This window comes from Phyllopteryx taeniolatus, chromosome 2, assembly GCF_024500385.1.
Source record: "Phyllopteryx taeniolatus isolate TA_2022b chromosome 2, UOR_Ptae_1.2, whole genome shotgun sequence".
Taxonomy (NCBI): domain Eukaryota; kingdom Metazoa; phylum Chordata; class Actinopteri; order Syngnathiformes; family Syngnathidae; genus Phyllopteryx; species Phyllopteryx taeniolatus.
In genome coordinates, this window is record NC_084503.1 from 35119941 (window position 1) to 35146472 (window position 26532).

At 39.8% G+C, this 26532-nt stretch overlaps 1 protein-coding gene and 1 long non-coding RNA gene across 2 annotated transcripts; one reads left to right on the forward strand and one right to left on the reverse strand.

Moving 5' to 3' along the window:
• The first annotated feature begins 91 nt into the window (after window positions 1–91).
• On the forward strand, window positions 92–14376 carry kifbp (kinesin family binding protein). The gene is made up of 13 exons (XM_061765925.1): window positions 92–577; window positions 1776–1874; window positions 1935–2014; window positions 2088–2146; window positions 2336–2460; window positions 2618–2711; window positions 4612–4724; window positions 4843–4992; window positions 5234–5308; window positions 6861–7023; window positions 7117–7291; window positions 8837–9022; window positions 10427–14376. Exons 1-13 carry the CDS (start codon window positions 122–124, stop codon window positions 10563–10565), a joined length of 1914 nt encoding a protein of 637 aa, XP_061621909.1. The 5' UTR covers window positions 92–121; the 3' UTR covers window positions 10566–14376.
• LOC133474335 (uncharacterized) lies at window positions 4841–26451 on the reverse strand. The gene is made up of 5 exons (XR_009787463.1): window positions 25913–26451; window positions 18733–24046; window positions 18491–18640; window positions 14437–14797; window positions 4841–4980 (listed from the first exon to the last, which is right to left on the reverse strand). It is a non-coding gene; the product is annotated as an uncharacterized LOC133474335 (long non-coding RNA).
• Between the last annotated feature and the right edge of the window lie 81 nt (window positions 26452–26532).

Sequence of the window (26532 nt, forward strand, 5' to 3'; positions counted from 1 at the left end):
CAATTTTTTTGTAGCTCCTTCTATGTTTCCACCAGTAGGTGTCAGTACTGTATATATATATATATATATATATATATATATAGACCTCTGAATCAGATAACGTCAAAAGAAGAAAACAAACATGGCGTCCCTCAGCAGCGACGAGTGGACAGCAATCTGCGATAAATTTACCAACGCCCAAAACCTCACTGAAGTCACATCTCGAAACGACCCAGAAAATGACCCTTTTCGTTCCAAATACAAAGCCAGAGACCTCCTCCGAGAAATACACTGCTCGCTGAAGAGTTTCGAAGCCGGTGACGGGGAGGAAGACGGCGAGGCGCAGGGCGGCGACCAGCGGCCGACCGAGGCTCCGGTGGACGGCCAGCTCGAGGAAATGTTCGAGCAAGGCTTCGACGGTGACTCGCCCAGCGGACACAGGACCGCGAGGCTCGCGGCGGTGGAATATTACCTGGGCGTGAACCATGTGGACACGGAGGAGCTGTCGGCCGGCCAGGAGCACCTCATGAACTGCATGAAACTGCTGGAGAAATGCAGAGTGTCTACAGAGAATGTGTCGTTATTCATTCATGTCCGGGTAAATAACTCACTCGTGAAGATGCCAGTTATGGGCCGTCTCTCACCCACATTTACAACCTAAAATCTAATCGTTCCATGAAATTGTATTCCATGAAATTGTATTCCTTTATTCCCAACAGTCTAGTCTCTTAATTTCATAGCAGTTGATCTCAAGTGGGCCGGACCAGTATATTCGTGGCCTAATAAGCCAAAAATAAGGACAATAACACAGTTTCCGTGTTTTTTTATTTTTTTTTAGTTTTTTTTATTATAAATAAATGTCTGTGTGTGCTGCAAATAATTATTTGGGGAATGTTTTTCTACAATATCGCCTCTAGAAAATCATGTCGAAGGAAAAAAAAAGCTTTCAAATTAGAGTATAACATCTATCCAGCCATTTTCTGTGCCACTTATCCTCACTAAGGTCGCAGGTGTGCTGGAGCCTATCCCAGTTCTCTTCGGGTGAAAGGTGGGGTACACCCTAAACTGGTCGCCAGCCAATCGCAGGGCAAATCTAAACAGACGACCATTCGCACACACATTCACACCTACAGGCAATTAAGAGTCTTCCTAACCTAACACGCATGTTTTTGGGATGTGCGAGGAAACCGGTGTACCCAGAGAAAACTCGCGCAGGCATGAGGAGAACATGTAAACTTCACACAGGTGGAGCTGGGATTTGAACCCCGGTCCTCAGAACTGTGAGACAGATGTGCTAACCAGTCTGTCACCGTGCCGCCTTAGAGAATAACAGTATAACGTCATTATTTCTCAACAAATCCCTTCGACGCTTTGATTCGTCTGCTACTCGGAAAGGTTTTTATTTTTTATTTTTATTTTATTATTATATTTTTTCTTTCTTAAACTGCAGTTCACTTGGTCGTAGACAATTTCATGACTGAACTTCAAATGATGAATTGAATTGGTTGTGTTGCCCTGGGGTGCAGACACGACAGCGCTACAGACTGCAAACAATTATCATCACAATTGCAAGATTTAATAGGGTTATCAAGTATATGTACTTGGTATAGGCGAGTACCCAAATGTAAGTACTTGCACTCGTACTCTGGAAAAAGTTGTATTTGTGCATCCCTGCTTTCTTTAAATAGAATACGTACTGTAATTTAGATGAGAGAGTGCAAGATTTCTGCTGTCCTGAATCATGATTATGTATTAAGTGATCCAAAAGTGATAACCACTTGTTTGTGTGATTCCAGAACCAGCTGGGCATCCTCTGGGCAGGTCGGGAGGAGACTGAGATGGCACAGGGATTCCTGGAAACGGCTGAGGCCATTTACCTGCGCTACATGAAGGAGGTAAGATTTGTTGTGGTTCCACCATTACACCATTTCAAATAAAATAAAAATCATGTGCAGGATGGAAGTCCTCCCACTGATCTGGTGGAGTATTTTGCTAGCAATGAGAAGCTGCTGACACATCAGGAAAAGAACAAAAAGTAGGTTTATTTTTTTATCACAGTTTGCTCCTTTCTTGCCTTCCAGTTGTATATTAATCTCTTCTTGTACCAGGTTTGAGCTGGCCTACACACACACTATGTATTACCTTGCTCAGGTCTATCAAAACCTTGGTGAGTGAATTTCCTTTGACCCAGATATTTAAAGAATTCAATGCTTTTCATCCATGACTGTAATATCTTGATATTGCATGCATTACTGCATGTTTCTGAAACTGACAATCATCTGTATCAGAATGCCTTATATTAGGGCGACATACATTTTGTGTGTTGTGGAAACTAACAACACAAGTGTCTTGCAAGGTCAGACAGAGCGAGCTGCTGCATATTGCCACAGCACCCTGCAGAGACAGCTGCAGTTAGGTCAGTTCAGTCCAATGGAGTGGGCTCTGAACGCCGCTACACTGTCACAGTATTACATCACAAAGGTGAGGCATGGTTGGATGTGAATTGGCCTCTAAAAGTTGTTTCAAGGATTATAAGATCATACTTGCTCAATTGGTTGGGGTTTTGTGATCTGCATCCCAAGCATAGTTGTCGGCTTGTCAGTGTGAGTCACAAGGTCTGTGTGTGGTATATCCTCAGGGGCGATACATGGAGGGCAGACACTGCCTCTCAGCAGCCACCGTCATATCTGGTTTAGCAGGAGAAGTTCCATCTGAGGCTGCTGCGCAAGAAAGTGAGTGTTTGTGTTCACCATTTAGTCAAATGTTCTCGTCTCGTCCTCAGGTCACATTAGCTGCACACACAGCTGTTTTGTTCTGAGTTTCTGAAAGTCTGAGGCACTCATGTAGGAGTGGGAGATGGTAACATGGACGTCTGACCCCACTCACTATTATGGAAAGCCGTTTGAGCATTTATTCAATATCCTGAATATCCAGTTTATGCCTAGATCAGACTACAGGATTTTAGGCCCGATATTGGCCTGATTAGGTATCATGGCCAATTTCCAGGATCGGGCCCAATATATATTGTCGGCAACGACAAAACTTCTTTTATTGTGACATAATCCACGACTAAGGACTTGCCCCTACGATAGCCCTACTTTTTTTACATCTCCGTGTAGTGTGACATATCAACGACAACTCTCCGACAGAACACCTTGACGTCGACCAATACGATTAGGATTGCGACCCGAGCTTTGCCTCCCTTGCTCGCCCTTGTCAACACACTTGTGCGCTGTTGCCAACAGTTATTCATGCGCACAAACCAGTGTTTACCGAAGCTACATAGCATGATTGGACAGAATGCCGGCTTGTTGACATACAAATGTTAGCGCTAGCACTAGCTTGCTAGGCTACATAACATTATGTTGCCTGCTTGCTAGTCGTATCGTATTAAAAGTACACAAACATATCTCGAGCTCTTCTTAAATCGACAGACCACTCCCGAGCACCGGTGACGACACCACATTTTTCCGCTTTCTGTTCTTTTCCCACCCAACACAATGCAATACATTGATGCAATCCGTTGTTGTTATCATCGCCATGGTAATGGGTGTATCCGGTCCCGTTGACCGGTGACACGTTTTTTGGTGTCGCCTCCCTGACAGTGTTTGATTTGTAGATGAGTTTAATAAGAATAGTTAAAATGTGCATGTAAAAACTTCTTTTAATAAAAAAATAATAATCCATTGTCATGTTTTTATTTAACATTATTTAATTCTAATTAACCAACTTAATACAATTAATAAGGTTAAATCTATATATGCAAAATTGTTTATTTTACTAATATATTTTAATAAATCAATAAGTTAATAAAAATTTCTTATTTTACAGTTTTTTTTTTATTTACATAACCAGTTATTTAATAGAGAAACAAATGTCCATGTAAATTTGTGTGTTGTACTAATATTTATTTATTTACAAGGAATAGACTCAGTCATTTTTTTGTTTGTAAAATAGTTTATTTAATTAATATTATGTAAATATAATATTTATTATCCCTCCATCCATCCATTTTCTGAGCCGCTTTTCCTCACTCGGGTCGCGGGCGTGCTGGAGCCTTTCCGAGCTATCTTCGGGTGAGAGGCGGGGTACACACTGAACTGGTCTCCAGCCAATCACAGGGCACATACGAACAAACAACCATTTGCACTCACATTCACACCTATGGGCAATTTAGAGTTTTCAATTAACCTACCATGCATGTTTTTGGGATGTGGGAGGAAACCGGAGTGCCCGGAGAAAACCCACGCATGCACGGGAAGAACATGCAAACTCCACACAGGCGGGGCCGGGATTTGAACCCTGGTCCTCAGAACTGTGAGGTAGTCGTCCACCGTGCTGCCCACTTGGGTTACATTTGTTTGATCTTAAATGTTAAAGTGGGGAAACTATGCAAACATATAAGAATTTGAAGGGGGCCAATAATTTTCTGAGGCACTGTCGTTATTGCAAACCTTTTTACTATACATAAATATTTTTTTTTACCTATAAATACCTACTATAAATGACCTGGCCCATGTGTCTGTTTTAGAAGTCAAATACTATAACTAACTTCTGATCAACGTGCAAGTGTATTCGTTTCAAATTCAAATACAAACAAACTGATCTAAAAGTCCCTTCCCGCTCTTCCAGGTGACACAGAGCGTGAGCGTCGGGATCAGCTCAGGCAGAAGAGAGCTGAGATAGCAAGATGCTGGATCAAATACTGTCTCATCATCCTTGATGATGCCAAGAAAGCGCTTGAGGTGATGTCTTGTTTTTTACGACTCTAGGGACCTCCTGTGTCCAAACAAACCCATGACAATTGTTTTTGCTGCATACTCATCTGTCTCTCTGTGTGTGGTTGCTCTCCCGTGTGAGCAGGACAACATCGGGGAGCTTGATACTGATCTTCAGGAGGAGTTGAAGAGGAAGAGGAGGCTTGAGGTGGAGGAAGAAGAAAAGGGCAGGAAGAGTGCTCTGCTCTTTGGCTCTGAGGACACTTTTGACTCAATCGCTAGCCTGGAGGAGAAGGTCAGTGTGGATATTATGTTCTATTTTTGCATTTATGAGTGTAAAAGATCATACCCCATGTTATTGAAAATACTGTGGTACAATATGAATCTGCTTTTGTGATACTTTTAAACTATGCTGTGTATATGCATGTACATTATTTCACCTGCATAATCTAATTAAATTCAATCGATGAGGGTTAAAATGTTAGAAATAATATTAATACTGAAAATGATAATGGTGTCTCATTTGGGATTTCCAGGTGAGCTGCTTGCTCCCGCTGGACTTTACCGAGGCCAGGAATGTATTTTTGGTGGGACAAAACTCTGTCATACAGGTACTGTAAGCTCAAGATCAACGTGTACTACAAACAATCACCTACTTGGTTAGAGTAATTCATGATGGGAGTGGAAATTGAGTAAAGTGTGTTGTATAGCTGCCTGTGTTTATTATATATTCCAGTAGTACCTTGACTTACAAATCAGCCAACTTTTTCAAGATATAGCATGCACGGTGTCTTTAAAACAGCCACATAACTTAAGTCCACTAGCTTAATGCTAACACACAATGCAAAACGCCACAGATCGGCAAAGGAATAGCATTAATGTCGTGGTGTTATAACTTTTTTATCAACGGATATTTGAACACAAACGGTCCAGCCACTCATTTAGCCAGACAATATAAAAATACACTCACATTATTTCTAGCCTCTGCGAAAAACTACTAATATTTCTGCAGCTTACTGAATCAGTTGTGAAACACTTCTTTGTGCATGTCTCTGTGGCTCTGTTCACACTGCAGGTGAAATTTGAGTGCCAATGTTAAAAATTAGATGTGTTAAAGGTAGAGTGTTTTTTTTTTTTTTTTGACACATGTTCAACCTTTATGACTTGAACTACACAATCTCTTTTAGGACCAATACACAGAGACTGTTCTCATTTTGTTGCAAAAAAGAAACCAGCTTAGGCCCAGTACACACATAAAGACAGTCGGACTGTTTTTATCCCAATTTTGCCACTTCCCAACCATGCATGTCAAACACCAGACTATTTTATGTCTTATAAGATTATCCTATATAATTATCCCTGTCTGAGGTGTGGTGAAGTAGATTGGTCCTGATAATAGGGTCCGAAACGGGTCGGGCTGACAATCTTAAATAATGAAACGTGTTCAATATTTAAGACTACAACTCTTCGTGTGTGTGTGTTTCTCGAGTCATGATTCCATCAATTTTGATCTGAATCGGAATGTAACAAATGAAACTCCCTGACGCAGGAACAACGAAGCGACCGTAAATGAAAACAGTTGTCTTCCTGATGTTCTATATGTACATATTGCTTTTTAAATAAAAGTGGGTTCCCCAGACAGCAACAAGTATTTTTATTGACAACACGCCATTCTACAACAGTCCCACCTCCTTTGCCTTCGGCAACACGCAGCAAAGATCGGCACGTACCTGGAAGTGTCTGCCCGTCTTAGTTTTTGTGAGATCATGTGAGATTTCGAGATTGGCAGCAGAAGAGAATCTTTACGTGTGTGGTGTTATTGGTTGAGATTATCGGAGCGTACCACCTACATTACAACCAAAACTGTTAAATGCCAGTTTTAAAAAAAATCATTATATGTGGGGTATGTCACAGATAAAAAATCTTGTAAGAGTTGAAAATGTATGTTGTACCAGGCTTTAGATTAGGCAACTCTGAATATTTAGTGTTTTCCTTTTTTTCCCAAGCTGCTATAATGGATTGTGTGCAATACTTTGTGACAATCGGTAGGTCGTCAGACAGGATTTTCCAAACTGCTGGGAAATATGTGGGAAAGTGTTGGAAGCCCTGTAAAATCTTCATCAGTGCTCTTTCTTTTTTTCTGTGTGTGCGTGTACCTCTCAGGCTAAGGAGTACTTTCAGATGGATGGCTATGTGACGGACCACATTGAGATCCTGCAGGATCATAGCGCTCTCTTCAGAGCTCTAGCCTTCTTTGAAGAGGATGTTGAACGACGCTGCAAGATGCACAAACGACGGGTTGACATGCTGGAGACCATCTGCATTGGTACTCTTCTCACTTGAGTAGCATTTGCTATGCTGCTTTTTCATTCAATTGTAGCGCTGTCTTACATAAATGCTCATGCCTGCCTTTCTATAGAACTGAACGCCCAGTACTACCTCATGATCCGCAGACAGCTGATGTTTGAGCTTGCCGAGACCTACAACGAAATGATGGACCTGAAACTGACTCTAGCCAACAGACAAGCTGACACACAGTCTCTTGATAACCACACCATAAAGAAATTCAACAGCCTTTGCTCTGCCTCCACCAAGTGAGTGTAAATTTAGCTTTAGCAGGTTCACTGTAGTTTTGTAAAGTTCGCCAAAGGTGATACATACATTAGCTTTATATGGCCCGTGTGTATTTGGTTCCCCATCCCTGCTTTCCACATACAGGGAACCCACACTTCGTCGCGGTTTGCTATATACACAAATTCATTTATTTGTGGGGTTTTTTTCTGTGGAACTTATCAGCTACTTGCTAAAAAAAAAAAAAACTCACCTCACCACTGTTTTTGTTTTTTTTCCCTGTAACACCCTAATATGCTGTAAGTAAATTTGACTTGTATAGCACTTTTCACAGAGAGGGCTCATAAAATCCTCCACGTAGATGTAGAACACAGTCATACATCTATAGAATACAGAGTAACACAGCAGTTTACATTTTACAGTTAGCACAAGGGGGAAAAAATACAAATCAACAAGTAGGGCTGCATCTTTCGTATATTTTTAGAATCGAGCATTCTACTGATTACCACATTGATTAATCGAATAATTGTATAAGAAATATTTTGTATTAAACACAGTAACATGTATGTGAAGTGCTGGTATTATTTTTGTATACCTGGGGTCTGCATCCTCATGTTCCACTTTTGTTTCCTTGAGTGTGTATGGCTTTAAAAGGCGGGGCCTGACGTGGTGAGCGAAGTCGGCATCAGTGAATGAGAGTGTAGATTTGGCTAAGTTTTAAAGGACTAACCTGTTAGCCAGTCTGTATGTTGAGTGACTCAACCTGCGTCAGTGGCCATTGGCAGCTCATTTATGAATTTGCCTATTACTCGTTTTTTTATTCTTAGTTGTTTAATAAAGTGCACCTGTGCCTGTGTCTATCCTTGACCACTTGTGGGTGCATTACAATATGTTCTTCCTAGGGATGGAAGGGTATAATATATTAGCTAACGTTTATACGTTACCATGTGTTGGCGTTGCGGTACACATTGTACTATATCTTCCTTCTGAAATTGGAAATGTTCCCAAACTTTAGACATTCTGTCTTTTAAGGACTGTTTCCTCCTGGCTTGCTCCAATCGCGTTAACATATCTACATTCAGTGGTGCATGAGACTGCAGTAACATCAGTCCATGTGGAAAAAAATAATCTCTGTGAAGCTTCAAGGAACATATTTTGCGTTGATCTTTTATGGCAATCACTTTATTCCAGTTATTTGATTAATCAGAGGTTGTTAACAAAGCCCTGGTTTATTTGACTGTAGTACTTGGTGTCAAGGAAGTATGTTGAAGTGATACTTTTCAACTGAGACACAAATCATTGTATGTCAGGAAGGAGTAAAGTTTAGCCTAGGTTGTTAGTGGAAGTTACAGACAGTATTCACCAAATGTGTATGTAAATCGAATCATTTGCAAGTGCAAGTGTTTTGGGATTATGATGTGTTATATTTATTTTAATTTAAACTACTAATATAGGCAACTATTTATTGTGCGGTGTCAATTACTTGTGTAAGGCAGGGCTTGATTCCTCTCATCGGCTAATAGTGAAGGTTTACTGTACTCAGTAACTTTGAACCCTCCCCTCTCCAGGTACTTCCAGATGTTCCTAGATTCCCTGCGTTCTCCGGAGGGGAAGTTTCCCGAGCACCTGGAGGAGGAGGTGCTCAGACCGGCCTTGGTGGCCCGCTTCAGAGTAGCCCGACTGCACAGCCGCCTGATTTGCTCTCTCCCGCTTATGCAGCTGGACAACCTCAACAACTCACTGGAAAACTACAAGTATGTCGATACGCACCCACCGCACACTTCATCCGTCACATCTGCACAATCTAGGGAGGGCCAATAAGAAGGCTGCAGTAAAACTTTTGCCTTTACAAACTTGTCACAGGTGACCTCAATGTGCCATTTTTACATTTTCTCATGCATGCCAACTTGCAAGTGAACGATGAGTATTTCAATGAGTTCCATAAATTTGTATCCTGTTGGGTAAAAGAAAAATATTTGTTTATAGCATGGTATAAAAATGCAGTTCTTTGGTAAGCCAATGCTGCTTTTTTTATATTTTTATTTGTGCCACCTAGCGGACAAGTTGGCAGCATAGTTTGAAAAACGATTAAAAAGCAACTACAAAGCATATGTGTCCCAGCGGGATACAATTGTGCTCAGTTTTGATTGACACAAACAGCTCAGACACTGTTTTGAATTCAATTGAACTATAATTAAACAATATAAGTAAGGTGAAAAACTGGTTAGGATGTCTGCCTCACAATTCTGAAGTTTGAGGTTTGAAACTCTGTACTTCTTGTGGAGTTCACGTTCTCCATTTGCTTGTGTGGGTTTTCTCTGGGTACTCCGGTTTCCTCGCACATTCCCAAAACATGCATATCAGTTTTATTGAAGAGTCCCAATTGTCTTTTGGTGTGAATGTGTTGTTGTCTATACATTACCTGCGATTGACTGGTGACCAATACAGGGTGTACACCATCGCTTGCGCAAAATCAGATGAGCTAGGCTCTAGATGGTGTACTCGTAACTCTAATGAATGGTAAATGGACTGCACTTATATAGCGCTTGATCCACACCATCACAGTGCCCAAAGCGCTTTACAAAGCCTCACATTCACCCACTCACACACACATTCATAACGAGAAATAGTATAGAAAATGGATGGTAACAACATGATATAAAAATATTTAGGAAAGTCAGTGCTTTTTTTTGAATTAGTGGGAGAACTATAGTTTGAAAAGCAGCAAATGGCGAGGGTTGGGGACCTAACCCTGCTGAAGAGCAAAAATCTTCAAGTTATTCACTCCCCCCAAAAGGTTTGTAATTGCCTATAGATGTCACAACAAGGCAGCAAAGAGCTACTTTTATCTAAAGGAGAGTCTTCAACTCACTTTTTTTTCTTTCCCATCTCACTTCAAATTGTATCATTGGCCCCAAGATGCCACCAATGGTTCCAAAGAAAGACTGTTATTGCTTATGCATTATAAAGATAAAAAACTAACCATTATTATCTTTTTAAAGGCCAACATTTTGACCTTGACCTCTTGTATTGGCCTCTTGGGATTGTGTAGGTAATGCTTTTTGCCAGAGAGCGATTTATGGTCTAAGTAAACATCCCAAAAGGAATATAATACGTCCCAGATAATGATGATGATCTCCATGCTGCCTTTCATCCAGATACATCGTTCAGTACTGCGAAGCTCACCCTGAGGCCGCCGGCGCCGCGGAGTCTGAGCTGGAGTTGAGCAAGGAGATGGTGGGCCTGCTTCCTCTCAAAATCAACCGCCTCAAAGCGAGGATGGCTGCTAACAACTGAATTTTGGGCGTACAGTATTAGAATTGATCATTCCTCGTTCGTGCCGTGTGTGCATGCTGTGTGAAATCAAGTGTGTGGCCACATACAGAGAATACATATTCCCTTCAGTACAGTTTAAAGGGGAGATATTATGGAAGACTGACTTTATAACATCTTGTTTGCAAATTGTTGTGGCTTGCCATTGGCTCAGCACTATTCGAGGTGGTGTGAGGCCTGGTGCACTGCACGAAACAGATCTGCTCTTAAAATGAACAAATTCCACCATTGAAAGTCTAAAAACTGTTAAAATACGAAAAAAAATATTATTTTAACATAAACTATAACCTAACCTTTACTAGGGATGGAACGTTTTTTGAAAACTGTCAAAACTGTATGGTTTGACTGTTTTGGCTCTGTCCGCATGTGTTCCCATTCGGTTCATAACGTGCGACTCATCTTTTTCCAATGAGGCGACAGTGTTACGCCAAAGCACAGTAGCAAGTTAGCTAAGATGGCAGTGCGGATCGTCATGTGGGTAATGCCCTCCAGCGATGCAGCTGCCAACAATATTGAACGGGGCGCATCACCAGAGATGTTGCTTTGGAGAGAACAGATTCAGACCCGGGAGAAGCAGTAAGTTGACGGTGGTACTATCGTGTCTTTTCTTTCCAACGCAATATCTCCGGTTCCTCGGCTTCAGATTTTCTCCAAGAAACCACGGTCGTGATATCGCTATAATGACTGAGGTGTTTTGATTACCACGGAAAGTTTGCTTCACCCGAGGATACGCGATGCTAGCATGTAGCGAGCTAGCCTTTAAAAAGAGGGAGGCATAAACACAAACTGTTGCAATTCCCACACCGTTTTACCTGATTTGGATGTAAATCCACTCAAAGCTGAATTCTGCAGCAAACGTATTGTTCATTTCGTTTCAAATCCATTGTGGTGGTGTTTAGAACCAAAAGGATGACAATTGTGTTCATATCCTAATTGTTTATGGTCGTGACTGGAAGAATATCAATGCTGCTAGTGACATAAAGATGAAGTTGAATGAACTTTATACATAAGCTGAGCTCATTCACGTATCATCAGTAGACCTTTGTTGAGCAAAGGCACTGTCAGATTTCGCTTATCCGCAGGACTAATCGGGAAAAATGTCCTGACCGACTCTCCGTTTAAAGGGTCAAACTCCCCCCTTTTTCCTTTACCGGCTCTAACGCCGTATGAGCAAGGAGATGAGGAGCTGTTAAGCCGGTGTCGAGATGAATTCGCCTAGGTGTGCTAACTGCCTTTAGTTTTACAGAGCCAATCCGGTCTGACTTCACGTATCACCCCTTGATGAGTAACCACACCGAGTGAAAGGGTAATATCGTAAATACTCCGTTTTTACAGCAGTTCCATCCCTAAAAAATCGATTGCATTTGTTAAAGACCTAGTAAGTTTAACAGTCCTTGTTAGAACCGTACGGATTTGTTTTATTGTTAAGCCGAAGTAATATAAATGAGTTAAGTTTTGGAATGGAGTTACTACCCGATATTATGGGTATCGTCGACGTTCAATCACTTATAAGAGGTTGAGTGTTAAAAATGAGATAACTTCTCATTATAAGAATGACAAAGATAGAATAGAATTAAAGCAAAGTTTTTATTTCAGTGATTACTTAAGGTTAAAATGATAATATGACAGAAAGGGTTTATAATATAAAAAATCAATAATAATAATAATAACAAAAATTAGAAAGAAATAGAAGAAATTAAAAATAATGTATCATAAAACAAGTATTGCCTTTTGAGTGAGCCTTAAGGAGTGATCAAGTCCTACAGAGCCGTGATGCCGAATTAATAATAAGATAATTTGGAATATAAGAAACCTGGACAGCTGACTAGCTCTCTTCCCCTTTTTCACGCAACACCAATAGCGGTTCTATTAGTTACCTTATTATAATGATATTGTAGTCTTACCCAATTTAAGGAGGAATATTCAAAAATGAGTCACTATCCAAGTAGCTTGATAAATCCCTCCGGCCAGCGTGTCCCTTAGTATTGCGAAAGAAAAGAACGTGTGTCTCCCTGTCCTGGTCAGGATAGGAAGCCCCGCTCCTCCCTCGTATAAGGCTTTTAAAACCTTGGTTTTCTTAGAAACTCCCTTTTTCTAAAATATGACATCAGCGTTGTCCTGACCTGACCTCCTATTTTTTCTCTCAGCGTGTCCTTATTTTGACCTGAGCGGGAAGCACCTGTTTTTCCCTCAAAATGGCGTCAGTGTTATCCTGACCTGACCTCTTATTTGCTCACTCAAATAGGCCTCTTTTTGGTAAATATATCCATTTCCAAGCATATTTCATATGTCTTGACTTCAACCAATACATTTCATCTCATCATGTTAAGTTCTAAGCAATTCAGCAGTACATGAGTATATTGTAAATTCCAAATAAATGTATATACTTCCATGTGAATACAATTCTCTCATGCATTCAACAGGTTCAATCATCCTTATGTGATATATCATGTGTTATTGTTGTCTGAGAGAGACAATTCCACACAGGTTACAGTTCATACACAAAAGCCGTTACAAAGCATTATTCCTTTAGTATATCAAAAGTAAGAATAGTAAATAATAGCCTATCCAGGCCTGATGTACATTTTATCAATGATTCCTAATTGTACATCCAAGTTTATAACATCAAAGAGAACATCAAAATCATCTCAAGGATATAAAATCAAATAATGGTTATAAGTGGTTGACTTTCGTATGTGTTTGTTTACCATAATACGGGGTTTAATAGATTTAGGACTTTTAACTTCTTTGCTTGAACTGGCGACTCATAATTCTACTTTGGTTTGGCGACCTCTGGTGGTTAAACCAGGGATTGCAAACTGGGGCTGACACCTAATCATGATCACAATTTGGTATGGCGACCCTTGGTGGTTAAACTAGAAATTGCAAACTGGGGCTAAGCTCAACCATATGATCCCAGCTACATAAGCCAATTACTATCTATGTTCCATTCCATCCATGCTTCACGTAGCTTCGGCCGCCCACTTGACAGCACCTATTTTACATTTGAAAAATGAAATGTCACAGTTACCAACCAAACAAAAATATAAAATGTCTGAATACTGAAAGCTCGTCGAGTTTAGTCACAAATGTACTTGGTGTGAAATCTGGGCTTGTTGATCACAAAGCTGATATATTTGCAGGAAGCCAACGTATTGTGTTGCATGAATAGCAACAGGTGGGTACACAGCTTTATTGTAACTTTTGCCATCCAAAGGAAGAGCATTTAATTGTTATGCCTGTCACTAAATCCCACTGGCATGAGTAGACGAACTAAGATATATTTCTGATTCATTAAAAAATGTAATGATCATCCAAAATGACACAACATAATTTTCTTAAGAGTCAACGTGTACCGAACCGAAAACCGTCACCACAAAACCGAGGTACGAACGATGTATTTTGTAAACCTTTCTACCCCTAACCTTCACAAATCACCGTGGTGGAAAGACACACCTTAATAGCTAGATTTAATGTATACAACACTAATTAAGTCCTTTTGTCATGTTTTTTATTTTTTTTTGTTAGTCATGATGAAGGAATTCATGTGCCCTTCTCTTACTCTTTCTCTGCTGATTGATGAACAACTTTGAGGGTCAAACACTTCACCAGTGGATTGTATTTATGTGATGCCTGGATCGATGTAAAATACTTAAAAGCCTTCCTATGTTTTGCCTTTTCAAACGTCATGATGTAGTTCCCCCCCATCTTAATAGCATCATGTCAATGTAGATAATGTATGCAATGGTAATAAATCATACAGTTATCACCTACAGTAGAATGACTATTTTCTGACGTTGCTTTTATTAACCTATCCATTTTCAAAACCACTTACCCCGTTCAGCGCTGCACGGAGCTGGAACCTATCCCAGTTGACTTCAGGTGATCACAATCTGGACTCGTCAACAGTCAATCACATTGCACATATAGAGACGGACACGTCCTTTCACACTGTTACTGAGTGGAAAATGAACTCATGGTGACTGCACTGAAGTTAGGCGAGTGAACTATTACATCATCAGTGGCTGCTTAACTCAGAATTTCCAATTTTATTTTATAATGACCCCGAGTGTGGGAGGTGACCAAAAACCAGGCGGGGACAAAAACTCCACAGCAGGCCCCAGAGCCCGCACGGGAAGAGGAAGAGGAAGAGGTGGCCACTGCAGGACGCAAGGAACCATGCAAATTGATCTAAACTGCGAGAAAGGAAAAAAAATAATAATAAAACAACAACCTCGAGAACAAAGAATACAGAAGTCAAAGGTTTACTTGTACACGTACAAAATAATCTTATTGTCATTGTGAGTGGAATTGATTGCAAAAGAGTCAGACGCATGAATAAGACCCATATGACCGCAAGGCTTTTGGCCAAATTCACGCTGCTTCCTCTTTTACGATGATTGCGATTTCGTAGTGATGCCATCGCTGTAAAATGGCCACATATTGTTTAATGGTTACATAAAAGTAAATTAACTTAGCATCAAATATTTATGAAGAGCACTAGACTAGTGAATGTATCCTGGTGACATTTCAACGTGTTGATGGTGAAAAAAGACTGAAACTCCCACGTAAAATGACGAGTGGGAGTGGAAACTTCAAAAAAAATAAAACTGACGAAAACAAAACTATTAGAACATCAGCTTGTGTAGCACCTGATATATTTAAACTTCTTGAGTATTTTGTAGGAAGATAGGAGCAGCAGCTGCATGTGTTGTAATGCTCTGACGGCTTATATTTGTTATATTTGTGTCACTTCCAGTCAACACTAATGGGGTGTAAAAGAAAGTCATTTTGGGGTCATCCTTAACATTTAGCGGTTTATTTGTCATTTAATGAGTAGTGGTTTAGTCCTGTAAAGCTATGACATGCGTAAATGTGTGTGACTGATAGAAGGTAATGTGTCATTTCCTGAAGAAGATTGATGATACCACTTCCTGCGACTTGGTATTGATGTGTCAGCTGATACAAATTCTTCTCTCCCTCCTTAACTGTCCTCCTTGACTACTGACGCTTTCCAAAAAAATTGAATATCATGGAAAAGTTTATTTATTTCCATACTTCCGTTCAAAAAGTTAAACTTTCATAGATTATAGGGTCAGGGCCCACAATTTAAACAGTTTCAAGTATTTGTTTACTTTTACATAATTTGGGCTTCCAGCTCATAAAAACCACAAAATCAGGAATTCAAAGAAATGTTGATACTGTGAAGAAATCAGCCTAAATTTTGCAGGCCATAAATGTTTTAAACTGAGTGTCACACACTAATCATCTACTAAACTCAAACCACCTGCACAGGTTTCCCCAGGTGTCATTAAATCACTTCAGTTTGGTTCAATTGTCTCAGTTGGGTTCAATATGAGGAAGACTGCAGACTTGACACCTGGTCAGAAGACCATCATTGATACCCTCCATAGGATGAGTAAGCCACAAAAGTTCATAGCTAAGGAGGCTGGCTTTCACAGAGTGCTGTGTCCAAGCATATCAATGGAAAGCCTAGTGGAAGGACAAAAAGATGCAGCAGCAAAAGAGATGACTGTGGGCTGCAGCGGGTTATCAGAGAAGATTCAAGAATCTAGCAGAGATCCAGAAAGAGTGGAATGAGGCGGAAGTCACAGCTTCAAAAACCACCACATTCAGACTCATGGGCTGGGCTACAACTGTCTGGTTCCTCGGGTCAAGCCACTTCTGAGCCTGAGCCAACGTAGGAAGCGTCTCAACTGGGCCAAGGAGAAGAAGGACTGGACTTTTGGCCAGTGGTCCAAGGTCCTTTTTTCCGATGAAAGTAAAGTGTGCCTTTCATTCAGGAATCAAGGTCCAAGGGTTTGGAGGAAGACTGGTGAAGAACAGAACCCAATCTGCTTGAGGTCCAGCGTGAAATATCCACAGTCAGTCATGATTTGGGGTGCAATGTCGAGTGCAGGTGCTGGTAAACTCTGCTTTCTTAAAGCCAAGGTCACCGCAACAGTTTACCAGAATGTTTTAGAGGACTTCAGGATTCCTTCTGCTGAAGATCTGTACGGAGATGCAGATTTCATCTTCCAGCAGGACCTGGCCCCTGCCCATACCGCCAGAAGCACCAAAACCTGGTTTGATGCCCATGCCATCACAGTGCTTGACCGGCCAGCGAACTCGCCAGATCTCTCGATGGGGTATTATCATGGAAATTTTTTATTATGGAAATAAATGAACTGTTCCATGATATTCACATTTTTTTTGCAAAGGGTCTCTAATTGATGAACGGTAAGAAACATGGACAGGTGGAAAGAGACTTGATGGAAATCTGGAGCATAAAGAATTATCATATTTTCCTGTGTCTGCACTAATCCAGCTAATAAGAACACATGAGAACTGATTCCCAACGTGTGGTAGAAGTACGTGAAAGAATCACTGCCAAAGTACAGTTCAGCTGTATTTATCGTTAAAGTTCATCACATTTGCATTTACTTCCTGTTTTTTAAACATTTAGGTAAACATTTTAACTTAAGTGAAATACATTTTAATTGAATCATTTAAGTACATTTTTCTTTCCACATATTTAAGCGCAGTGTTAAATTTCAAAATGCAACTGTAATATATTTTTTTAGGAATAAAACTACCAATGCAAACAGTTTGTGAAATTATTACAATTTTCTCTCATTTTGGACTGTGACTAAATGACAATAAGGTATTTCAGACAGTGACGGTTTAGTATTGCCTTGTTAGTACACCCACACTTGATTTGAAATAAAACAATCGACACGTGGTGAAAGTACAGACTTTACGCTTTCAGAGGTTTAGCATTTAATGCATTTTATGAAGAGTACCTTTCTTTCCAGAAGATCAATAGTATTAAGTGTAATAACCATAATATTTAATTCTCGCATAAAAATCCTTAACAGTCAATGTGTGCCTGAGGTATGGATGGACATCACCAAACTGGGAGTTTAACTGCAACGATTCGTTTGTGGGTCTTGCTTTGCGTTTCACTTAATTTTGTTAAACCTCTCAAATTATAGATGGGAGTCTACAATTAATACGTTTTTTATGTAAATGAATTGCAGTGTTGTAGAAAGGCATCATAAAACCGTCAGTCATTTGCTAAAGACAGCTGGGCCTAACTGTATGACAATTCAATTACTATTAATAACTAATAGATTGGCCAACAGCAAATAGATGTTTCCAGAGAAAAGTTATCTACGTTTCTCGTTAGAGTGAGACATGAATTCAGCTGTGAGACACCTCTCAAACTCCTGATAGCATTGGTAGAACCATTTGCTTTCTCTTAGCCAATCAGCAGTTGACAATTACAGTAAATAAAGAAATGTATATGAAACTGCCATATCATGGTTAAGAATATAATGATCACACATTTTGAGTGACAGTGGGTTAATGGGCTTTTTCCACATAACACAATATGCGAATAATATTGAAAATATTGATATACTTTAGTTGGTGTATATACAGTGGTAGTCTTACTGTGAGTCGGTGACGTGGAAACAAGGAATGCTGGAACGTGACAACCGCAACAATACAATACAATATATTCTGTCTCTATAAATATCAAAAACTCCTTAGTTTTTAATTAGTCATTACTCACTGGTTAACAACACGTTTATTATTGTGGTTGTAGTTTGTACAAATGCACTGCGTGATACTGAGATCTATGTTGATACAGCACCTGTATCACAAGATTGTGCCATGTTGTTCTGTTGTGGCTTAGAGAAAATGAACATTGAAGTGGAATGCATCCTAGCAATACACTGTAGTACACATGTTTGTGAAGTTAAACATGTTGGCACTCAACACAAACAAACACTGACACGTGAGGCAGCACGCACACACATTCCAGTCAAGTGAGGTCACAATAATTGTACTGTAAATCAATGGTTATTTGTTGTTTTTGTTTTCACCTGTGCCCTGTGACTGACTGGCGGCCAGTTCAGGGTGTAGTCCGCCTTTCGCCCGAAGTCGAAGTCAGCTGGGATAGGGTCCAGCGCCCCGTGACCCTAACCGGGATAAGCGGTGTTGAAAATGGATGGATGGATGGATGGATGTTTCACCTGTGTAACATGCCAACATATTCAGTGGATATTACACACTGTTGATCTTCTCCTCCCCTCATCTTTGTCATTATCAGGCCAATTAAGCTTACTTGAGACTAGCTAGCCAGATTCAGTCTGGTGGTATTTCCTTTCATGCAGTCAGATAAACATAAGATCTTCTTGATTTGAGAAAGTAAAAGTTTCCACTGAGGATGCTCACTGACTTTTTTTTTTTTTTTTTTTTTTTAACACACGAATACTTCAGGAAACCGTGACGCAGGCAGAGGGCTGAGCTCAGTCTGGGGAGTGTGTGTATGTATGTATATGAGTGTGATGTGTCAGGCATTTGCACTCAGTCTTCAGCTCTGGAAAGAAGTGTTTTTGTTCTCTTTTATTGTTGTGGCCTTAAGCTAAGAATGGCTTGGACCTTCTTCATCGCGGCCTGCTGCCTCGTCGCCTTACACGCTGAAGGTAATTAGGAATTACTACTGATGGTAACATGACTGTGAATGCTATTATTTTGACAGAAACGTATTTCATATTAACAGGCAATTTCCTGGTACTGGCCAGGGTTCTCTTGTGAGCGTCTGTGGCTGGCATGTTAACACGAGCAACTGTCATTCAAACAAACAAACAAAATAAATAAATAACAGACAACTCAAAAGATGACAAATCATAGAAATTAGTTGGGTTTTTTTCAGTTTCACAGTGAACACAAATGCCATTTTTCACTCGCAAGGGTACAGTTGTAGCCAATTTGTGTCCCAAAATGCACAAAACATGAATGTATTGGATTAATAATTTGAATCCAAATGGCGACAGTTATGTTCCTAAAGGTGTCAAGAGTTCAGGGTACAAAAAGCAGCGGCCCAGTAAACAGCCATCGTAGCCCATAAGGTACAATAATGTGCTTTTTGAGAGCGTAAAGGTAACAATTTGGGATAGAAGGAAAGTTGATAGAGCTGAAGAAAATATCCAAAATGAAATTCTTGATTCCTTCATTTGATTCACCTCCCTTAAAAGAGGGTGAACCATAAGGTTCCATACAGACGATATGATTTGCAATATAAAAAGATAAAAAAAGGTTAAAAAGTTTCCAAACATATTCACTATGTTTCAGATACCCTAAAAAGATACATTTGACAAATGTATAATGTTTTCCTGTCTACAGAAACCTATTGCCCAAGCAGTATTAAAAGCCATATATTTGTGTATCACTTTTTTTTGAAAGGTTCCCTTCCAAAATCCATATTACCTTTTATTAATTCTTAATAGGTTTTTGTATTGCATATAGTTCATTTAATGATAACTATACAATACATTAATTGTCAAATGGGCTACCTGCATGCTGATTGTAGTTGTGTGTGATTGTGTATGTGATATTTTGTTCATGTTGTCTTGTTCAGGTATATAGATTTAATGATTCCCCCCCTCCACTGGATCAGCCTCATCAATTTTAACTTGGCGCTATAATCTCTTTAAAGTTTTTGATTAATCTCTATAGTAATTCATGTCTGTTGTGTCCTTTATCATTCAGTTTATGTATGAATTGGAAATATAGCATGTATTTTATTAAGTTTAGCTCCCGGTGAGGAACTACAATATATGTAATCGAAGATACAGGACTGCACTTAGGTGATAAAACGTTTAACTTCTTATTGTGGGTCTTCCAACATAAATTTGTCATTCTTGACATGTGGCATATCATCCTCAGTAGATACACGATCATGTCATCATGTTATGTTTTTGGCTTCAACTGTCAATGGGTGTGAACACAAAATATTCCAACGCCCACATTTTCCAGATAATACAGTCAGAAATAGTGGTAACCTTACTCTTTTGTGTGAAGAGTGACGATGCTTTTAATTGATAAATAAGATTTACATGTTAATGTACATTACTGATGAGCTCAAATGAATTGAGAAAATGCCATGTCGCCATAACTTCCTCCACCAGCGAGCTGACGTTACGTTAGCCAGTTGCAGAATCATGTTGTAATCTCCTGAACCATTCCACTTGTCGCATTAAATTAAATAATATTGAGACATATGATCCTTTTTTTGTATTAGGAGCGCCCAGAACTGCCGTATATAACTTTGTCAAGTGTCGGCCTGAGGGCGACCGTGCCAACTGTGCGACTCAACAAAGTCCACAGATGGAGTGGAGTCCAGACCTGCCGACCAAACTGCCTCCTTCGAGTGTACAATACCTGTAAGTATTATTTAGTCAGAGAGGTATTTATTTAACAATTTGTTCATTATTGTAATTTGTGGTGGTGTAGCAGTCAAAAATTCTGCACCACTTCAGGAGCATGCCCTGAGGTTGTGAAGAGTGTCTGCGGGCATATGAAGGGCATATACATGATACAGCTCGTGTTGGATTCCACGGAGTTTAGCATACTGTGTAGCAAAATTGAAGCAAAACAATCAAACATATTGATTCTATTGATTTGGACAGGTTAAACACGGGCAGTGAAAATACATGTTTGTGGTTTTTAGCATCATAGAAATAATATGCGCTACGATTCAGCCGACTTACAAGTTTTTTTTTTAAGCTATGAGCTGTTGTTCGGGCAAATTTTTTGCTACGACTTGCGAGTAAAAACGTGAGATACAATACGCTGCATGGTGGCAGAGAACTCAACTCACTTCACAACAAGCAGCACTTAGGCAGGTAGTGAACAATTAGCGTCAAGATGTTCAATGCCACTCCGAGTTGATGTTTACTGTCAAACTAAACATAAAACAGAATTATAGGCTGTTTATTTATTTAACAACTGCTGCGTTCCGCAGGCTTAATGCTGACACACAAGGCAAAACACCATTGACAGGCTAACAAATAGCATCCATAGTCACGATGTTATAACCCTTTAAGCACAACTATTTGCACACAAACAATGGAGCAACACTTAGGCCGATAATATGACAATACTCACAGGCATGTATTCTTTTCATCTGTGAAAAAATTCTATTACTGCGGTTTACTGAGTCACTTACAGTAGTTGTAAAAGTCTTCTTCGTTTGTGTCATCATGACTTTATTATACTGCCCCCAGTGGCCATGTCAGACACCAGAAAGAGTTGCAGTGAATTAATCATGATGTGAAAACTGTTTAAATATTTACATTCTATTTAATTATGTTACTACTTTACGTTATATAAAGTACAACGACATAGAGTGCTACTTTCCTTATCAAAAACACATTACAACATTATTATTTTTTTTTGGGTGGGGGGAGAGGCTGGAACAGTTTAATGGCATTTCCATTCATTTCAGTGGTGAAAGATGATTTGAGTGTTTTGAGAGACGAGCGTTGTCACAGAACAAATTAAACTCATATCTCAGGACACTTACCACTGTGTGTAGTTAAGCGACAAGTGGGTGTTTTTTTTTGCACTCATTGCAATAAGTCTACATTTTGTGGGTTTTTGTCACATGAAAAAAGCTGAATTAGCCACAAAATTGTGCTTTTAAGTGTGTGTTTCATGTGGTATTTGTGCAAAACCTGAGGTTTCATTGTGTGTGTATATGTGTGTCTACTGGGTCTGTGTTTATTTCTCTCAGTTCCTCTTTCGGGTTCTTCTGAAATGATGCAGATAGCATCCGTTAATCACCTCAAGAGGGAAAATATGACATGAACATATCAAATCACATTTCATCGAGCTGCTCCTATGCTGAAATCACAAAGCACGTACACAAAACTAACATGTAAAATATATTTTTTTATTGTACAGGGTCTATTTAGAGGCTAGTTATTTGGTGAAGTTTGTGACCTGGTGTGTAGAGGTCAAGATAGTTTTCTACCAAATGCCGGTGGCCCCAGCAGTTCTCTTATATGGCATGCTGGGGGCTTTTTCTAAACACAAATCAGCAGAGCTCACATTTGTCAGCTCGCCCTGAACAGGAAACCAAAGGGAAGCGTCGACAGGAAGTGGACTGTGACGCATGGTGGGCTGCTGCTTCTGGTCTATTGTTTAATATGAGTGTATGCGGCAGACTCGAGCAAATGGAGTTTGATTAAACATCTTGTAAAGAACAAAAGAGTAGATTGACAGCATGGTAGTTAAAAGTCTATGAATGAGGACAAAGACATGAATAACAAGAATATACACAAATGACCACTTGCAATGAGATATTTCTAATTATGCCTTTAAAACAACTATAATAGAATAAGGACAAGGCTGACCCTAGCCAAGTTTATATATAAAAAAAAAAATTATATTTCAATATGACACATTTGCAGCTCCCGAATGTATGCATGTTTATCCCATTATTGTAACTAAACCACGACTTTGACCAGTATTTATGAGAAAAATTGGCATTTTTTTCTATTCATTTCTGCACTTCAGTTTGCCCAGTCAGGAGTCCACCACTTAATCGTGGTTCCGCTATATCGTGGATCTTTCTGTTAAACATAACACCTTTTTGGCACGCCACGCCCCCCCCCCCCCTTTTTGGGGGGGTCCTTTTCGGCTGTTAGGTCAAGCAGAACAGTTTTACTGTGTCACAGTGGAGTTTTTAAGCTGCTACTGTGTTTTTTTAAGGTATTCTGATGAATATTTACTGACATTTTCAGTCAGACAGAACAAAGTTAGGGGAGTGACAGAAGAAAACAAAAGGGAGAGACAGTGAAAAAAATAACTAAATAAAACAGTAGGAAGAGAAGAAAAAAAAAGACAGGACACTAGCTAGAAAGATAAGCAAAATAAATTATTATATGCCTAGTACAATGACACATGACGTTCAAGTGTTGTATGGAGCAGTAGTGCTACACCCTGTGAAGGAAGGACAGGACAATATAGGAAATGATTGGACAGGACAAGGACAGGAGGGGAAGCATGCAGGACAGGGGTCGTGGACCCGGCCGTACAGGTGATTGGAGTGGCTATGTAAATTCTAAACATCTTTAGAAACAGAGTGCAAGTGAGGGGTTACCCAGGAAGTTTGCATAGTTATGAGTTATTTATCGCAATGAGTGAGTGGCCCCACACCCAGCGAATAAGTCCCAGAGGTGAGTATCTGCGAGCACATGCAAGTGGATTGATACCGTCTCGCATGCACAATAACCTTCAGAAGTGACCTGTAATTGCTGCGCCCGCACCGTGGGGACCAACGACCCCACCCCACCCACCCAAGAGGCGGAGTCGGTGGTCAATGAGATTACAATGCAATTATAGTTAGCTCCCTATAATTGACAAAGTACTCTAAAAAGGACATGTGATCTCTTTAATGTCTGATATTTGACTGTCTTTGTTTATCCCAGTGAGGCCCAGCCGGTGAAGGAAGAGGGTCCAGTAAGGATAAGGGAGTCCGCTGAGGTTTTACAGCCTGAGGACGGTTCTGCTTATGAGGGCTCTGCTGGTCCACTCTGGATAGACTATGCGTTTGATACGAAGGCTGAACACGAAACAGGTTCTGGCGATTCCTGGACAGACATGGACCAATACAAAGGTGAATTTCAAGTGCATGGAACTTCTCCATCTAATTGTAATTTCATCCAGTTGATTTCTGACTTGTCTGCTTCTAGTTGGACAGGTAGACTCACAGGCCTTCAGGAGGTTCTTCAGCAGTTATTGGCAGGGGAAGGACAAAGCAGCTGACAAGGAAATGGAGGACGACCATCTTCTGCAGTTGTAGAGTTCACAACCTGTTCTACTTTACACACTGTAACGTCATACTAAAAAAAATCTACTGCATTACCAACTGGTGGCCACAATTGTATTGGTGCTGCACCTCTGCTCCTGCCTGCAACTGTGCTTTATATGCAATAAATATACAATGGAATATTTGTTTAAATTAACACTTCAAATCAGCTTGTTAAACCTGTAACATATCATAGGCAGCCCCACACTGCAATCTCCTTTGAGGCTTTAGTCACTTTAGATCACCAGAAAGGATTGTGTAATACTTTTAAGGGAATTTCAGCTGTGCAAGACTCAACATGACAATCTTGCCCAACACAATAAATCCCCTCAAGGAAAAGATGTGTTGAGTCCTATTCAAATTATGCATTATGTGCATATAAAAAAAACAAGAGTTTTAAAACAAGATTCAATCCTAACAATAAAGAGTTGGTATCGTTGGTATTCACATCTGTTTTCTACATCTCTCCATGTACATTATAAAAGCCTGGTGCTGGACAGAGATCCAGTCACCTGAACCTGTTGGACTGTCAATTCAAAAAGCTAAAAGCAACTATAAAGCTGGTAAGGTCATTGAAAAAAGGATGCAGGACGTTCAATTAAAATGTGAGGCTGCATCTTATTAGAAGAAGAAGACAAGTCTGCAAATAAAATCTGTGCCTACTTTGCTTTCTCATTGAATCGGTGCCATTTGCGTCCTGAGGAAATAAAATGCATGATAAAGTAAACTGTAAAATATATTTTTTTATTCAGCGTTAAATAGCATTTGTTGCCTGTTCCCGCTTCCTGAAATTAGACTTTACCATGAAATATAAGAATTTAAATCCTATACAAATATGTATATATATATAATTGTGTTCCTCTGTATCACAACTACCGTATTTTATAAATAAATAAATAAGTAAAATAAATAAATAGACACTTGAGTCATGTCCCTGGGTTTTCACTCAGTCCTGTGACCCTAATAAATTACCTCCTCTGAAAAAGTCACATGGTCCACAAGTAGTTGCATCATTCAGATTCGCTGTAGGCCATTGGAAGGCCAAAAGTAAGATTTCTTTTCTTGTATATTCAAAAATAAAGTTGAAATCTTGGCATAGTCTTGTTACCTAAATATTTTATTTTATTTGTTTATTTTATTAGAAATCAATGCCACGTGACTATAGTTCATGTACTTGATAATACTATGCTATAAACTCACTCATGTTACTTTCTGTCCTGTTCTTCAAATGAGGAATTTCAGTACAATAAAACAATGACATAAAAAATGTGCTGCCTGAGATGGGTCAATACATATTTTGAGTACTGTAGTTCATGTGTAATATCAGATTAATGCTGCGTTGACACCGGACGCGAAGCAAACTTTCGCCTTGCGTTACTCACGCAAGTTTGAATGCGAGAGTTGTGCACACACCGAACGGGAATTTGCTTCTTTCGTGCCATACGGAACCGGAGACGGGGATACCAACACCAATTCTTTGAACATTGCTAGTCAATCAGACATCAGTGTTCTTATCACTGGTGGGCATTGGTTGTGCTAAAACTTTGGCTAATGCGATTGCTAACTTGGTTCAAAGTTAAGTACAACCAACAGCTGTAAATAAGTAACATAAATACAGGCTACCAGATACGCCAACTTCCTCGCTCACCATTCTCCGGGCCTCCTCTTTTTTTCGTAAAGTCCCGGTATGGATAGCAGGAGTTAGCAAAAGGTTCCGAGTGCCCACAAACACCAATGATAATTTCATCCTCCGTTGTTCTGTTCAACGATTCTAGGACGTTGTGTGTGACGCAGAATCTTCTTGACGCTGACTGGCTGTCGGGACGGAGCGTCACGAAAATGTATGGCTCAAATTGAAATTTTTCAACTGGACCAAATCGGTGAAGAAGGGAATTTTCACGTGTATGCCCGACTTGTGTCGCGTCAAACGCATCTTTCTCCTCGCCCGGCACGAATTGGCGCCTATTCTCGCATTTGCATTGACTTTATATGTAATCATTGTCGTGCGAGTGTGAATGCACCTTAGGAGTTAAAATAAGACAGACTTTCGTATTTTGAGAGTTACAAAAAAGTGAATGGCTACAATTTGGTGAAATGGCTCTTGTACACTTGCTCCAGAATGAAGAAATTAAATGAAACATTTTAGCATCCTCAACACCTTTACAGGACTGGTATTGCTTTTTCAAAAATCTTCATACCCAGGAATGTAAATGCTGAAGTAAAATATTATAACATGATTCACCAAAATGAAAATCACTGGAATAAAGG

Coding starts and splice junctions, on each gene's coding strand:
- kifbp (XM_061765925.1), top strand. CDS start 122: ATGGCGTCCCTCAGCAGCGACGAGTGGACAGCAATCTGCGATAAATTT. Junction 5,309..6,860: donor GACAAAACTCTGTCATACAG/GTACTGTAAGCT, acceptor TGTACCTCTCAG/GCTAAGGAGTACTTTCAGAT. Junction 9,023..10,426: donor AACTCACTGGAAAACTACAA/GTATGTCGATAC, acceptor CCTTTCATCCAG/ATACATCGTTCAGTACTGCG.